General features: G+C 35.0%; 1 protein-coding gene across 7 annotated transcripts in view; it reads right to left on the bottom strand.

Moving 5' to 3' along the window:
* Positions 1 to 4,946: 4,946 nt before the first annotated feature.
* The window catches only part of LOC131430606 (calphotin-like), a 287,389-nt gene continuing 276,772 nt past the window's right edge, over positions 4,947 to 15,563 (bottom strand). For 6 of the 7 annotated variants that reach the window (XM_058595706.1, XM_058595708.1, XM_058595702.1 and 3 more), the window contains 2 exons: positions 15,363 to 15,485; positions 4,947 to 7,020 (listed from right to left, as the gene is read on the bottom strand). In XM_058595706.1, coding sequence (XP_058451689.1) covers positions 6,952 to 7,020; positions 15,363 to 15,485 — 192 coding nt within the window. In that variant the 3' untranslated portion in view covers positions 4,947 to 6,951. The remainder of the gene's footprint in view (positions 7,021 to 15,362; positions 15,486 to 15,563) is intronic. The other variant, XM_058595707.1, reaches the window with a different exon arrangement.

A 15,563-nucleotide genomic window follows, 5' to 3' on the forward strand; every position in this document is an offset into this window, starting at 1 on the left:
AATTTCGTACGTGGATTGTTATTGTGATTGATATGAAAAAAAAAAATTTATGTTGTGACTTATATTGTGTAATTTGGTAGGTCTTGCAGGTGAGTAAAGTTTGTAGCCTTACTAGTTTCCGTCCTTGAATTTCAATTTTTCAACAATTTTGCCGGCAATGGCTATATTTTACAGTGATATTGACATCTCGTATACGGTATAGTATTCATTATCGGTCGCTGTAGAAACAACATCAAGCGATTGATGTAAAAAACGACGAATATTATCCGATTCCCGGATTCAAATCGCTCGAGTCCGACGGAAAAAATAACAGTATATCGCAAGTGGGTATCGAGGTTTGCATCTAAACTGGGCTATTAATTTCTTTTGTGCTACCCATTCCTGCTTCAGGAAAAACTCCACCGGACAGAGCTTTGAATCAACTGCTGCTACCAAGCAATGCTTCTCCGTGTCTACGTTGCTAACCAATATTTCACCAGGCATATCATCATTTGATTTGATGCGAAAATAAAATAGAATTCAATGAAACTATCTTGTTCTAGTATTTAAGTTCATAAAACTTTTCAACATCAGCTCATGTTTTGCTGATCTTCAGAATTGTTGAATCTACCACTGCTTTTAGTTTCGAAATAACTAGAAGTGAAATGTCGAAAATACCATGGCACTGATTATAGCAAAAACTACAATGTAAATAAAGATTTGGTCATGGTTAGGCTGACCATCTCAATCGTATTAGTTATTCATACAATATACTGTTCAATAGTACTATTCTAGAGCCGATACCATTTATAGTAAACATGAACTTGACTATTGTTGAAATCATTTGATTCAATAATCGGTTGCAAACCACTATACTCACATGGTCAAGTTGGCCCTCTATATAGTAGCTGTTACCATAATATTTTTCTGAGTGTAGTCTAGTAGTAATTTAACCTCTTTTTGAAGAAGAACAGAAATTGTGATTTATTAAAGTTTGATTATATTCCATCGAAATCGTTTCCTTATGTTGGTGCAACCGCATGAAGAAAAATGTGAACGTGTGAACACTGCTTAAACACAGCATTTGACAGCGAAACAGAACCAAAGAACCAAAATTTTCGGTTTCAAGCCAATTGTATGCAGATGACAATCGTGCCACCGGGGTGATTTTCACATGCGCATACAGATTTCCTAAACTTAATACAGAATTATACAGATTTCACAAAGAGTAAGAAAGAAAAAAATCAAACTTTTCCGTCTGATGTATTTACTAGTATTTGACTGCAGTGACGAAATAAAAGTTTATTAAACAATTGCAAATCACACATTGAAATGAGTATAATATCTGCAAATTTTTGATGATGAACCATGTGAAACACGAAAATCCATTTATATTATAGTTTTAACTGATATTCAAGGAAGTCATGATATCATGTTACTTTATTGTCAGACTGAAAGTTAACGTTGCATATACCACGCTGGAATTCCATGTCAACTGATGAAGTCGACATTTTCGAACTAGATAAGTATATGGAATTAGTTTTTTGTTGTTTCGATTATAAAAGTTTTAACCATAAGGTGATTCACCTCTTCAGGTCAGAAAAACCTTCTACCCCTTTATGCGGGGTTGGGAATCGAACCCAGCGTCGGCTGGGTGAAAGGCATCGACTTGCCCATCACGCTATACCCGTCCCTCTAATATGGAATTACGATTCAATTGTTGTTGATAGAAAAGCAATTACATTTCGAGTTGAACATTCTTATGAGCGCTGCTATGACTTACGAAGATATGAAGAATAAATGCCCATTGAATCTACCATTCTATAACCACAATCTATTGGAATCTTCATCATTTTATTGTAGAAACTCCATTTGCTTAGGGAATACAGATAAATTCAAATTTTTTTTATACAAAGCGATACAGATTTTTTATGAAAATATATGGCATCTCTAGTGGTCATATTTCGTTGACACGATGATAAATGAACAGGTGGCCAGATTTTTCTATATGTGAATGTGATGTCATTTTTTTGAAAAAAAAATTAAAGATATGGGGATGAAAAGTATATAAAACATCGAGCCACAGATAACAGATATACAGGCTCACATATGAACTGTGTGGAAAATTGGCTCAATCAGCGTGCCACATTTTTTGTGCAACATTCACTTCACGATAGATTTTTGTTTTACTTTGGCTAAATGTACAAGTTTATTTGTATTTTATTCCGATCGAATTCTCGTGTGATTAATGCGACAAGAAAATAAAGTTGTTTTTAACACTTAGAGAAATCGTGTGATAAGTGTCAAAATGATTGTAGTTGGAATATTTCTGTAACAGGCAGGAGGATTTTGTTATCGTTCAGGAACGTGATGGAACGTTTTGAATGATCGCGGCGAACAGTCGAATAGGCAGTAGTGTTTCCAACGTATGGCAAATTTGAAATTCACACAGGATTTTGAAAAATTTTGTTCGAGCCTGTATATCTGTTATCTGTGATCGAGCATTTCAGGATCATCTGTCGAATTACGTCCAGTTACTGTAATCGAGACATATATTATAAAAAATTTACCTAGGACAGGACCTGACCACTGGCTTCTTTTCCATAAAAACATTCCTCTTCTTATTCCCGTTGCTCCCTGCTATAAATCCCTTGTGACCACTGCTGCCGAAAGAGACAGTTATTCATTCTGAAAAGCTTCTCTCCGTGAAACATGCGACTATTTATCAGATGGAAACATTTGAACAAATTTTGATCAGATGTTTTAAATTATTTCGTTTAAAAAGTTTAATAACATTTTTCAAGAACTTGGTATGATTCTGTCGGCTTCCTATAACATATATTTCAAAACATAGGTTTTTTGCTTCTCCTACGATAAGAATGTCTAAGAAAGATAAACTATTATCTTTTTCTGTTTCACAAGTTTAGTTACATTTACAATATTTTAGTTACATCTACAATATTTTTCTCGGCCTATTTTTGAGGAGAAATCACTCATTGTCGAGCTTTTCTATAAGCTGCCCAAAATTAAGTCGTAATCTATTCAAACTTTGAGTTGATCGGTGAAAATTGGTAGCGTGCTTTGTTATGGCATAACACTTGTACTAAACTTACATTTACCTCAATTTTGAGGTCATCACTTGTTGTACAAAATTCAGTAGCGGCTGGTAAGAATGTAGGAGCATTCTTTGGTAGTAGCAGAGATGTCAAATCTACGGGTTCGGAGATTTTCTACGTAGAAACAGAAATAGGATTATTTTTACGGATATCTACGGAAAATTAACGGAAAACTACTGAAACTGTGTGCCTGACTACCAGAAAAAAGGGTTTTCCCTGCTTTGCACAGCTAGATTCTGAGGAAAATGTCTATCTACGGAAATGAAACTAAAGACTGTCCCTGAAAGTATGGACGCAACCAAAAGCCGTTGCTATTTCGCAATGGTTCAGAATCTGTCAATTTTTATTGCTGCGTCATGTTGTTTACACTCTTCTTTAACCACTTGTGCAGTGGTTCACCCCGATTCTGCAACCCGACGGATTTGTGATACGAACGAACCTACACTTTCGTTAGAGTTCGAATTTTGCATTCTTCATTCCGTTCGACTTGTATGATTCGATCGACTCTCGTTCGGGAACACTTAAAATTTTGAACACTAACCATCAAAGCTGTCAACACTACTTAAACGTTCTATATTATTTATATTATTCATTTCTTGGTAAACAAAACCGTCACACTTGTATAAACAAATTAGAACGATTCCAAACCGAACAGAAGTAATACGTACGCAAGTCAATCGAGTAATGTTCGAAAATTGAACAACTCGAACGAATGATATTCGAGTTCATACCCAACTCGAACGGAATGCAGGATGTAAATTGTACATTCAATCGGAATATTTCGAATCGATCGACGTACAGAATAGGGGTGAAAAACTTAAGAAATAAATGGGTGAAATTTTGTAAACTTCTTTCCGGTGAAATAACAGAAAATTTTAGGCTGCTCTTCGATTATGAACCTGATTCATGAATTGCTTCCGAAGAAGGAAAAAAATGTTGGTTCCAGGAGCTACATGTTTACGAATGTGTTCCGAATTGAAGAGTTGCAGAAAACAACCACGAGAGGTTAGTGTTTATACGATGGACTTTAAAGTTCCATTTACTGTGAAGTGAAGTGAAGTAATGTGAGTGTTTTGTCACAGAAGAAATGGTGGTATGTTCCAATCGGAATTATTCTTCGGGTAAAATGTTAATCGTGTATACTAAGCTGATTTCGTATCGATATCGAAGATTTCAAAGCAAAGTTAAGTATACGTTTGGAAAACTCTCCAGTTGTGACCAGTATCAAAAATCAATCCTATTTGAAGTTTATCATCATAGAAATAATTTTAACCACGTTTTGGTTCAGTATACACGCACCTTGATCAATGCTTCTTGATTATCAAAACATTAAATTCAAATGAATTTGACCTTTATTGAACAAAATCATTTATTTCACATATCATTAATTAAATTTCTTGGTTATTTTTAAGCATTGATAACAATACTCCTCTTGAAATTCTCAGTAACAATATTTATTTACTTTGCTCGTTTGGTTCAACGTTTGACGGTTAGAGTCGATCGAATCATACAAGTCGAACGAAATAAAGAATGCAACATTCGAACTCGAACGAAAGTGTAGATTCGTTCGTATTACAAATCCGTCGGATTGCAGAATCGGGGTGAAAATCTACTTGTTAAAAATGTTTCATTGAAATTTGAAAGAGTACTGCCAACATTTGTTCGAGTTGGCGCGAAATTCGTCTATTCCGAAAAATCAACGAAAGAATGTTGTAAACCTATAGGAGTCATCGGTTAAACCGTAGCCCGGCATTATTTATGTATGTCAGGCAAGAGGAGATTTGTGCAGATGACAATCCTGTAAGCGGGTTACAATGAAAATTTTGAAATGAAAATAGAATAAAACAATCGTTTAATTTTTCTAATGTCTTCCACTTTATTTCGTTTATTTTGATTCTTGCGATTTTGAACGATGGATTCTATGTAGTACATGCTTCGTAACTTGCCGATACGTCGGTCTCTAAATTTCGTGTTTCATTTTCTGCTTGGGTGCCAGCTGGTGGCGTAATGCTTTTTTGTTTTTGTTTGTTTATTTTAAAAGATACCTCCCACATCGTCCCTGGTTTTGTTTCACACACACTGCATTTTTGAAATACATTCGTTCAATATTTAGTGTACTTTAACTATACAACCGAATAATCAATACAATTTTATATTTGTTTTACGCGTTTAAAATTGACAGTACTGCGTGGTGTGTTCGGTGAACTTTTCCTGGTCAGCTGTTTTTTTTTCTTTTCTTTGTTGATCCCGAAACGGAGGTATTCTTCGTAGCTAATGCGTGTAAAATTTTCGACAATTCTCGGGCAGTCTGTGAGTTGCAAATTTTCGTGGGATGTTGTTTTTCTTTCTATGTTAGATTGATTAACATGCGTCCGAGTAAAATGCGACGTAGAAAAGTTGTTTCAGTCCCCTCAAAACTGTATATCTAATAATGCTATGAAGGAGCTGTAAAGACAGTACAAATTTGCTGAAAACCTTTGCGGTTCCAAAACGGGATCTGTTCTCTTTTTGCTTCTCACTATTTTTTTTTTTTTTTGTAAAACGACTGAACGTCTCTCGAGTGCACTGCGCATCGGGACCGGGAAGTTCAAATGTATCTGCTATTATGGGTATTTTTTTTGTTTGTTTTCTTTACGCTACAGTTATTTGCTCGTGAATGTGTGTGTTTGTTTTAAGACATGTACTAGATGAATTTTTGGGTTAAATATGGATGTACTTTGAATTGTATACGGCGAGAATCGTGAAAAATTTCTTTTCTACCAGCAAAAAATGTTTGTTGTCTCTTTATTCAATCTTCCTTTCTTTGAAATAGAATTTACAACAAAGATAAAAGAAAAGAACTTACATTTATGTTTACATTTTTCTTCGAAAAAATTTTATCTTCATAGGATAATTTATCAATTATCAATTAAACTATAAATAGTAATCCTTTTACATTTATAAGGTTGCGTCCTATGTACAGTGCGATGCGTGGCAAACGGCTAGACGGTGGATAAAGTTTGCTTCAAACTTGATCTGTTCTCGTCTAGTGACTGCTACGCTCGCACCGTGGTCACCTACTTCTCGTAATAATATCCCAAGATTTTTGTTCTCCCTAATGGAAAATGAAATTTATTCTTTCTTTTTTTTTTATTGTTTTTATTCATATCTTTCTTATCCGCTCTCGTTTTACTCCATGCTGTAAAAATGGACAATGCAATTATGGACATTCAGTAGTAATATATAATGAACTCAGCCAGCGCTCGCTTGCAGCCCCAATTACTTTCCATCGGCCTCGTTTCCTAGCCTTGCTTCGCTAAACTTAAAAACCTGCTTGGTGTGTCTTCTTCTGTGCCTTACAACTTAACAAACAAAAGATCTGCCCGTCTCACTCAAGCAATCAACATACGGGTTGCTCGTTTTCGATGCTCCGGTGATGATGGTTCTCGCCTTCGATCTTCTCATCCAGCGTTTAAACCGTTTTGAACCGTACTTTTATAGTAGTTTTTATTCTTCATTTTTTTTTAAGTGCTTATGGAGTTTTTAAATATTTTTATAAAATTAATTATAAAGTAACTTTAAAGTTTTTTTTAAAAATATGTAAAAAAGTTCCCTTCAACTTGCTTCGGGTGTCGCAAATTTTAGATTTGATGCTTTCGTGTGGTGTGTTTGTTTCATGCTTGCGTTGCCAGATGCATTGCTGTAAATGTATTTGCTCCGATTTTTTTTCTATCGCGAAGTAATTGTTCTGCATTTATCTTGTTGTTGTTTCTGTTGAAGTTTTGTTTGTTTGTTTGTTTTTTTTTGTCTCATTGCTGCTCAAGTATTTATTTGTTACGATTACATTTTATTTTATTATTAGTAATAATCAATAAATTTATTCTGCTGTTATTTCTGCTGCTGGTGGAGGCTGCTGAAGCTGAACTGCTTTCTCTGGAATTTTTTCCTGAAAAAAAAATGTATTGATTAGAAAGAGTAAACATTGAGTTCGAATGTCAAAAAAAAAACGATCGCCACGTTTTTCGTTAGTTTATCATACAAGTAACTTGCATGCAATCTTCTTTATGTATGTAGACGAACATCAGAGAAAGTCTCAAGTGCAAATGACAGTTTCTCTTTGTTTACTTTCTCTTTCGATTATCACGGTCCAACCAGCAATCCTTCCATCAAACACTTCACATAGGATAATGACAAAAAGCATCAACTTTCGATATGCACTGTAGAATTTATTGGAAATTACTGGAATTTGTCGTAATAATTGAAAGAGAAACTGTCATTTGCACTTGGGACATTTTATACTATTCGTCGAGATATATGCAACAAAGTTGCTAAATGTATGTTTCGGCATCAATCAAGAATGGCTGCACGGATTTACTCAATTCTTTTTTATGTTATACGCCACGACTTCCCCTATAATATGGCATATAAATAAGGAAAATGCATTGGGAAAATTGAGAAAATCTAGAAAACTCGACGATTGCTTCACGTGTATCGAGTTGCTTGCCGCCAAATAGCAAAATATGAATGTTAGATCATTCATTGAATCGTTGGGCGCGCAACGAATTGTTTTTTTTTTTAAATTACTGAGCCTACTTGATCCATGTGCTCCACTGTTTCGAACCACATGCTTAATTTTGAGTATGGACACCAAATGAACAGCATACATGTTTCCTAATGCATTTCTAAGATATTCGACATAAAAAATTTCTTCGGATTTTTTTTTTACGCGTATTTTCAAACCTACACGGATTTCCGAGGTAACACGGATTTTCGAAGATACGTGGTTTTTTTCGTGCGGTATTTTACCGCCGCACTTACCGAAAAGCTACTCTAGAAACTATCGACGAAGCAACTCAGTGAAACTGTTCAGAAAATCTGCTCAAAATAACTGCCCGAAAAATTACTCGTAAGAACTGCTTTTAAAAATTGCAGTAAATTGCTCGAGAAAATTACTGGACAAAACTGCTCAAGAGAAGTGTTCGAAAAAAGTTTAATTTAACTGCTGCAAAACTTCAACAATAAATTCAAATTTTTTTAATCCATAAACTACTTTAGGAACTAGTCGGAATATCAAATTGCTAGAGAAACAACTCATAAAAATTGCTAAAAACTGATACAAGAACTACTCGAGAAACTACTTGAACAAACTTTTCAAAAGCCTATTAAATAACTGTTCGAAAAAACTCTTTGACAAACTGCTTGATAAAATTGCTTAAAATTTTCACTTGAAAGAAAGCTAACTGAGAAGCCGCTGAACCGAACTGCTCTAGCAACTAAACGAAATATTTTCGGAAAACTAAGCGGAATTTTTAGTAATATTTTCGGAAAACTAAGCGGAATATAATGGAAATACGGCTCGGAAAATTGAATGAAAAACTACTCAAAAAACTGAAAACACTACTCAAATTGCTGAAAAAACTTGCTAAGCTCCTAAGGAATGTATCGAAAATAAGCTATCCACATACATTTGTGTTGTACGCATGTATTTGTGATGGTTTTTCATGCTCAGATCACAGCATGCTGTGCGTTTGGCTGTCAGCTCTCGTTTGTTCACTTGTTTGTGCGGTTGAAATTCTGCGTTTTCAAAATGTCGCGTATTGAAAAGGAAGTGAAAATTAAGGTTCTGGACACATGGCTAAGTGAGAAGGGTATTACTATGCGACAATTGGCGAAGCGGTTTGGAATTCATCATCAAAAACCCTTCCAGATCCACAATACTTTACTGTCATCGTTGGGGAGGATGTGGGCGAAGCGGGCAGATCGATTTAAGTGGAGAAATTCGGTCGAAAGGTACTGGTATGGCAAGCAATATGTTCCTGTAGTTTGAAGTCAACCATTTTTTACACTACCGGAACTATAAATGCAGAAATCTATCGATCTGAGTATCTCTAGAAGAGATTGCTGCCTTTATATAAGAAGCATAGTACACCTCCACTGTTTTGGCGGGATTAAGCGTCGGCTCACTATGCCAAAACCATTCTCAATTGGCTTGCGGAAAAGGGTATAAATTTCGTTGAGAAAAATATCAATTCACCAAATTGCCCTCAGCTTCGACCCATCGAACGTTACTGGGCAATCTGGTGAAGAGGGTCTTCTAAAAGACTGGTAAGGCAGCTGGGAACATGCAGGAGTTCAAAGAAGTTTGAGCTCAACTGTCCAAAAAATGCGATGCAACACTTGTCCGGAACTTGATGAAGAGCGTTCGATCAAAAGTTCGAAAATTCGTGAAGGAATAACTTAAATTTCATCCGGTTCTCATTATGTTCAAGTTTAACCTCGTACAATAAATGATCAATTTTTAGTTTGAATAAAATATCGTTTTTTATCATAACTTGAAATAAAAATTTGTGGATAGCTTATTTTCGATACACTCCTTAGAACAAACTACTCGTCAAATTACTCGACACAATTTTCGAAAAATACTCGGAAAACTGCTCTAGAACAACCAACTCAAAAAAACTTCAACTGCGAAAAAATTACTTCAATGAATTGTTCAAAAAACTGCTCCTGAGAAACTGCTAGAGAAACAGCTCATGAAAATTGCAAAAAACTCTTCGTAAAAACTGATATAACTGTTCGAAAAAACTCTTTGACAAACTGTTTGAAAAAAAAAATGCTTGCATTCGATTTTTCGCATTATCCGGGCCCAGCACCTTTCATCCCCAACATAGAAAAATCTAGCGCTACTTTTCAGTAAATTCGAGATTCTGAAAGAATTTGTCTAAAAAATATATTTCGCCGTGATACAAATAATAATATGACATACACAAAAAAAATAACTGCTATCTATCTGAATGTTCAAAACAGAAATTATTAGGGATTTTGACAATAGCTGTGTAGTCCTACGTCAACAGTTCGAACAACTCAAAAGAACAATATCTTGTAGTGTTTCAGGCTATGTACATATAACCTATACTCAAATAACACTTCGAATCCTTTGAGTTTCAACTGAAATTTCTGAAAGTTTTGTTATTAATTCAGCAATGACTACCTGTTTAATCGACCGCAACTAGGATAAAGTCGGGTATAAATAAACGGTATAAAAAATAAGTACCTGTTTCATGACAGCTATGATCATTTTCTCCTTTGATGAGTAATATAATATTTTTTTGGTCGCTTTTGAAGTTTTTATAAAACCTTTTTTATGGGCAAATAACTTAGCAAGATTTTAGCTTCACCACTTTGTTTTTAATTCGATCATAAATAAAATATTATTAATCATGAAGACTTTTGTGAGAGGCACACTTATTTCAGGACGATTCGTTATAATTTTTTTTTCTATCTATACATTCACATAGAAATAAAAGCGCTTATTTTTACTCAGAGAATGTCTCAGAGTCGTGAATGAAATCCAATATATTCTTACTAAAATTGAAAATGTTACTTGGGAGCAGAGATGCCATATATTTTCATAAAAAATCTGTATTCTTTGTATAAAAAATCTGTATTAATCTGTATTCACTAATAAAATGAAATTCTTACAACAAAATAATGCTAAAAGATGTTATTCCAATAGATTGTGGTTGTAGGATGGTAGATTCAATCAGTCATTGCAGCGCTCACAAGAATATTTAACGGCGAAGTTTCATAGTTTTTTTATCCACAACAATTGAATTGTAATTCCATATATTTATCTAGTTTGAAATTGGTGACATTATAATTTTACATGGAATTTCAACGCCCAATATGCAACGTAAACTCGGTTCATACAACTCTCAGTTTGACAGTAAAGTTTCATGATGCCATTACTTCCTTGAATAAAGTACTGTCTCTGAGCGTATCTTTTTCCAATAAATCATCTTTTCTGTTAGTTTTCCATTCATTTGGCTTCTCCAATATATGTTTCCACTCAGTCATTGAAAAAAAATTGAATATCAGTTCAAATTGGTTTCAAATTATAATATAAATGGGTTTCACAGATTTTCAAATTAATTTGTGATTTGTCGATTGATAGACTTTTATATCGTCACTGGAATCAAATACTAAAAGATAGCTCAGACAGAAAAGTTAATTCTAATTTAAGTTAATTGTGACATCTGTATAAATCTGTATTAAATTGAGGAAATCTGTATAAAATCTTTACTCTGAATTAAATCTGTATGAGCATGTAAAAATCTGTATAATACAGATAAATCTGTATAAATGGCATCTCTGCCGGGGAGCTGCCTGACAGAAAAATAAAACAGTAGGTGATCGTTGAAAAATTTGCGGTGGCCAATATTTCTGGGTTCGCCTCTGGCGCCAGAAACGCTTAATTCGGCTATGTGAAAAAAAAATATAAAACGGGTACAATGATATAGTTCGTGTATTATAATTATTACACCTTAGTCAAAGTGGATGACGTGTCAGTGAAGAGAGGAATTCAATGGTGACAAAGAAAATTGTTTCTTAGGGGAGACCGGGGCTACTCCGGATACGGGGTTAAACCGAACAGCTTAAATATCTTCTAAACCAGCAATTATTTCGATCCATGTATTAAGATTGAAAACGCGCCTTCATGCGTTGGTTGGATGACGCTGAGTCAATTCAGTTTGGCGTCAATCGTGTTCGTGTCAAAAAGCCTTCCTTTTATTGCTGAATTATTTTTTTTTATTTTTGGGTATATTTTTTAATCTTGTGCATTGTAATGACGGTCTGGTTAGTGTTTTCAAATGTTTGTTTCATGCTGAATCCAGTGATTTTTTAGTGCTTTCGATTACGTGGAAAATAAAATTGTTATTGCCTCTCGAAAATGCATTATTTGTGGTGGACTGAACCTGACAAAAAAAGTGGGGTTCAATCGGATACATAATTTTCGACTTGAAATTCTTAGAATTCTTATTTCCAGCGAGCAGGATTATGCCCACGCAAGACTGAAACCAACAGACAATCCATTCGAACACGTTTTCAATTTCTTTTGCGCTCATTAAGTTATCTTAGGATTTTGCGCCCTACTGTATTCGTTCTTTATTTTTGTGTGAAACTACATAGTCCGGTTTAGTCCCGCGGTTCCTGACTGTTGGATTTTTGGTTGGTCACTTCATCGCAACTTTTTATGGAAACTAATGCATATTTTTCAAAACCACAAGTTGGGAATTGTAACTGAACGTTGAAGCTATAGATAACTTGGGTAAAAACAAAGACATCATATTAACAAGATACCCAGCTCACACATTTCCCGAATAAATTATTGGCAACATTCTTTTTTGCGAGTAGGGTGCCCTCAGGCGAGACCGCATCGAATCTTGTATACACAAGTAGTTGGGAAAAATGTCAAACTAGTGCGCGCGAAGATAGCAGCACTGCGTGCACAAACAAATAAACATGATATGTTGAATACGATGCCGTGCGATGGCGTTGCTAAACTGAAGCTTGGGATGTCCGATACCGAGTCGATACTTTGAAGTATCGATACTTTCATTCGAGAATCGGGTATTTTTTGGTATCGATATTACATCAGAGCGATACTGTTAGTATCGATACTTTAGGTCTCGTAACTTACAGTATCGCAACAGATTGAAGTCAATTCCCATTACTACGGAATATTTTTTTTTTGTTTCAATTATAGAGGCTGTAACCTTAAGGACATTTGCCACTTCGGGTCAGAAAAACTTTGTAATCCTATGTGCGGGGTTGAGAATCGAACCCAGGTGGGCTGAGTAAAAGGCATCGAATAACCCATCACGCTATACCCGTCACCGATGGAACATTTTTTGACGTGAATAACGTTTTTATCGTGAATATTTCCGTGTTTTATTCAACGTATCATCATAATTTTTTTACACGTCATCGGAGATATGATCAGCAATTTGTGATCAAATTTTCAGTAATATAACCACAAATAACTCGAAATTAAAATTTCATATTTGGTAAGTGAAAAAGGAATGATGCTTTTTTTATGCTAGCCTGCGTAGTTTTTTCATTCAGTTCAGATCGGAATCCACGTCAAGAATCCAATTCTAGAGTTCAGTTCTGAAATTTGGTTTCAAAATCCAAGACCAGATTTTATTTTTCATTTTCATAATCCAGATCTAATATTCAGTTCCTCGTCCGGAATCCAGGGCCTAAATTTAACTAAATTTAAGAATTTTATTCTAAGCCTGGTTTATGGATCCGAAATCTGGAACATAGATCAGGATCTTGGTTCTAAACCCAGACTTTGGAGCTAAAATTTGGAAAGAAATTTTTGGACGTGAATATGAATTTTGAAATAGAATTCTGGATTTGGAATTGAGGTTCAGACCAGAATACAATTGCAAAACTCCTATCCAGAACTCAGACTTATAATTCAAGTTCAGAATTCGGAAACTTAGTTCTGAACCATAAGTTCCGGAACTGCAACCCGAAAATCTGGATCAAATTCAGATCTAAAACTCAGTTTTATTTCCAGAATTCTTTTCTAAAATGTTTTCCAGGTTTCAGTTAGAGAATGGTAGTCTAGAATTAGGATCCAAAACTCACTTTTACAATTCTAAAAGTGGCAGACTACTAGATTCAGAGACTAGATTCTGAACTATATTCCGGATCTGGATTATACAACTCAGTTTCGAAGCTAAATTCTTAAACCGATTTTGAAAATTGTCTCGAATTCAGTTACAGATCTCAGCTTCAGTGATCAATTCGACAATTTAGATTAAGAATTCAATTCTTAAACTTAGTTTCAGAATTCAGTCCCAGAGTCGAGAGCTAATTTCAACGACGGTTAGTCCACGTCACACCAATACATGCGAGATTCTGGTGCTTCCGTTCAGTCCGTACTCGGTACCGTCGTAATGGCAATAGGAATTGGCTTTTGGTGTAGTATTAATGTATCGACATAAAGGTTATGACATGAAAATTTTTGAGAAAAAATGTGAAATGTGAATTGATCATGGCTCCAACACAAAGTGGCGTGCGGATAATCTTTGACATGGACCAAAAGTCGCGAATTCATTCGTTTATTTAATTTTGAAATGATTGCTGTGCAAGTATCAATTGATACTAACTGGTATCGATATTTTATTGCCTTTTGATACCTTGTATCGATTCCCAAAATTTCGGTATCCCGATACCTTAGGTATTGATACTTTGCATTCCGAGTACCATCCCTGTATCACACCAAGCTGACAGGGTCTGGTAAAAACCTAGTTGTAATGGATGCTTTTTCCAATTTCCCAAAAGTGTCCGACTTAGCCTCGGTCTCCCCTATTGATAATTCTCATGCACAATGACATGGTGGATTTAAGAAAAAAAAATATCCATGTAGACTGTTATCAATGTTTAGAAGGTTTTTGACGTGAAAACGTCTCACTATGGAGCGCCTTCACGAAATTCGCTCTGTCGGTTATTCGGCGCAAATCGACACAAACCTGAGTTCTTTGTTAACATGAATTACATTCTATTTTGTTTCAAAAATTTAACGTTTTGCAAAGACTGATGAATTGTTTCAGCTTTTAATTCACACTAATAAAATGCATTGCATTGCACCAAATGTGAACTTCAAATTAAGGTTTGAATTAGTTAGTTAGTTGAAAAAATATTTTTTTTAATTTTAGTTTTTCTGATGGTTTTCTAATTTCTGAAAGAGTTTTCGACATCATTTCGGTACAATTAAAATTTTTTTACGATTTGTAGAAAGTGCATGCAAAAATACAAACGCCTTTTATGAAAATCATTTTTGAGTGGAATCTCAACCAATGTAAAGCAAATCTCGGTTGATTTTTCAAAAGGCGACAAGAGCAAAAAATAATTTCTCTTTGTTAACTTTTTTTTCGATTATTGTGACGTGATTATAAAGTATTTCTTGGATTTTACAATTCTGTTTGAAAGTCGTAGGTTTCGGGTATCATATTATACTAAGAGTTGAGTGATAAACGAAAAAACCGCTTGGTAATTAATAGAAGAGAAAGGAAACAAAGAGAAACACCTTCACTTGCTCTTATGGCCTTTTGAAAAATAAACCGAGAGATGGTTTGCCATTCTGAAAACATGTGCAACAAAGTTTCATTTAAATTGAAGAAAATTGATCCTGATGTTGCCACCTTTTCTGCTGTTAGTTTCTGGAATTGCTCTATCTCCTATTGAGCCTTTCCATTGCAATCTTGCTATAAGTCACTTGCCATTGATACCAGAAATCATTTTCAGATATAATAACCAATCATACGTTGTTATAGTTAATATCTGCAAAGATATTCTTTGATACCTCATGTTTAGTGGAAGTATCAGCTTCGAAAGTCTGTAAATAGTTAGTTGAATAGTTTGACTGACTCTGACCATCGAAAATTATTATCAACATTATCGGGCGACCGATACCGATCAAGGTCTACTCACCTCTTTTTTGTGTTCGCCGTCTCCATTCAGGCTCTCGGTGGCGGATGTCTCATGCACGCCATTCTGTCCATTCTCGACCGTGCCATTTTCCGTGGTTCCATTCTCAACGGTTCCGTTCTGCTGCTTTTGGCGGCGACAATCGAAGCAGGATTGCAGGATTTTTATATCGGTTTTCGATATGTACGGTGTTTTTTTTTTCAT

Source organism: Malaya genurostris, chromosome 2 (genome assembly GCF_030247185.1).
Source record: "Malaya genurostris strain Urasoe2022 chromosome 2, Malgen_1.1, whole genome shotgun sequence".
NCBI lineage: Eukaryota > Metazoa > Arthropoda > Insecta > Diptera > Culicidae > Malaya > Malaya genurostris.